The sequence below is a fragment of the Austrofundulus limnaeus genome, unplaced genomic scaffold (genome assembly GCF_001266775.1).
Source record: "Austrofundulus limnaeus strain Quisiro unplaced genomic scaffold, Austrofundulus_limnaeus-1.0 Scaffold270, whole genome shotgun sequence".
Classification (NCBI taxonomy): Eukaryota; Metazoa; Chordata; class Actinopteri; order Cyprinodontiformes; family Rivulidae; genus Austrofundulus; species Austrofundulus limnaeus.
Window position 1 is genome coordinate 592548 of NW_013952672.1, and position 2184 is coordinate 594731.

The following is a 2184-nucleotide window of genomic DNA, read 5'->3' on the forward strand; positions in this document are numbered from 1 at the left end:
ATATATACATATATATATATAGTTGCAATAATGTAAAATTAGTTACAGTACTAACTAACTTCAGTGTTTCGTGTTTAACTTCACCTAAACACAAAACGTCACGTTCCGCGTCTCATTGCTATGACTGAGCATCGCTAACAAGCAATAATTGAGCTCTTGAGTATAGAAACAGCGTTTAACACAGCCTATCATTAACTATGTGTATGACTGACTAAATGTGAAATAATACAGAAATATTTACTCTCTGTTGAGTTGTGGTGAGTAGCTTCTCTCTGTAATTCTGAACTGGGGTAGTCAGATTTCTCCCACTTTCTGACAAGGAATTACATCTGGAGCGGGTGCTCCAGTTTAAATTTACGACTTGTACATGGGAAATTCCCACTTCCTAGTACAACTGTGATGCAACAAAAGTAGCTGGTGAAAATGCAGCTAAATGGAGATTTTACACAGCAAATTTTACTGGCTACTTTAGAATGAAGCTTTCATTTTGCAGGTAAAATAATCAACATGCATTATGAGAGATGCAGTTTATAGTCAAAGCATTATATGCTTATTTTAAAATGTTACTCTTGGAAATGTCCACGGGACATATAATATGTTGTGGCGGACTATATTTGGCCCACGGGCCTTGAGTTTGACACATAATATATAGGTTTATGTTCATGGCAACTAAAAAAACACAGCATACATCTGTAAAAAATTTAAAGAAATTAAAAAATAATGTATTTAGTTTAATCCTGACTTGATTATGTTAATTAAACTTTGCTGCTTCATAAACCAACTGAAGCTGTTTACTTGTGTGTGGGATAAACAAGACCTGGAAGAACTATTCTTAACTTCAACCTGTTCTCACTTTGAAATGTCAACAATTTCACAACAAACTAACCAGAGAATCTCCACTGTGCACATTCCTACATAAAGAAGACATTTAGTGTGTCAGAGCTGTTTAAAATCAAGCATTTTAAATCATGAAAGGTGAGAGTTTAAAAAAATCTAAGGTTTTCAAATAAACTTTCAGTTTTCTTGCTTCTATTTTTAGTACCATGTTGATGCAGTTTCAAAGCTGTCTTGAGAGTAAATCATCTGTGCCACACCCAAACCAACACAGTGAAGGTGTTTCAGCAGCACCTGAATTGTCAGCTAAGCTTTAATTACCTGCACCAGCCATGTCTGTTAGGTCCCCATCCGTTTGGACTGACAGCAGCTCCCCAATGACTGAATGAGCCCGGCTCTTTGGATCAGTCAGTCCTACCCAAACAGTACGCCTCCTCAGACCTGTCAGACAGCAAGGCGTGACACGCCTCTTTCAGGCTTTTCAAAATAAAATTGTGTAAATTTGTTTCGCAGAGGCGCCACCAAGTGGGGGCCGAGGAGGGCAATGCTCATCCCTAAAAAACAAATTGGTTCCTCATCAGTGGCCCCCTGTTGCAAGTCAGTTTTATATTTAATTTAGAACATGACATCATAACAAATCTCCTAAAATTCAGGCTTTTAGTTTTGGTGCCACTCCAGTATTTTCAGCCCCCCACCCATGTACCCCAATAAACAAATTCTGGAGGCACCTCTGGCTACTTAAAATTAAGCTAAAAGAGAGATAAAAAATAAAAATGCTGGTTTTAGTTACATTTAAGTTTATAAAATGTCATTGATTCTGCTTTGTAAGACATGCTTTTATTTTGAATGCGTAACTGTTAATTAGAATTTTGTGAAGCTGAGAGCGGACGTTTTCCGCATTTAATTTTTTCCGTGGTTTTCCCCTGAAAAATCACAAAAATAACGAGGACAGTTTTCTCGAGATAACGAGTTAATTTCCCCACGGTTTTCTCGAGACAACAAGTTATGATTTTCTGTGCATCATTCAGGAACCATGGAGATGGCCCGATCCCCTCAACTGGTCACTGATAAAGTTTATTATATCAGCAGGATCCCTGTGGAAACACCTGCTGATCTGCAGTCAGGACAGCAGTTTCCTTAGATGACAAAGGCATCTTGAAATCAACTCTTTATCTCAAGAAAACGCTCCTGGTTATTTCACGAGAAAACCATGGAAAAATAATTATATACAGAAAACGGCCACTCTCGGCTTCAGTGTACCGTATTTGCCATCAATCTTGGCAAATCCTTCCCAGGCCTGCCCCGGTTGATGTTTAAAATTTTATAATTTGTCATACATTTCATTTCAAG

General features: G+C 37.8%; 1 protein-coding gene across 1 annotated transcript in view; it reads right to left on the reverse strand.

The window, feature by feature from the left end:
* Positions 1 to 1274, reverse strand: part of LOC106526294 (keratinocyte-associated protein 3) — a gene marked incomplete in the record, with an annotated part of 14572 nt that extends 13298 nt beyond the window's left edge. The window contains 1 exon segment of the mRNA XM_014020864.1: positions 1156 to 1274. Within this exon segment, the coding sequence (XP_013876318.1) occupies positions 1156 to 1168 (13 nt within the window).
* Between the last annotated feature and the right edge of the window lie 910 nt (positions 1275 to 2184).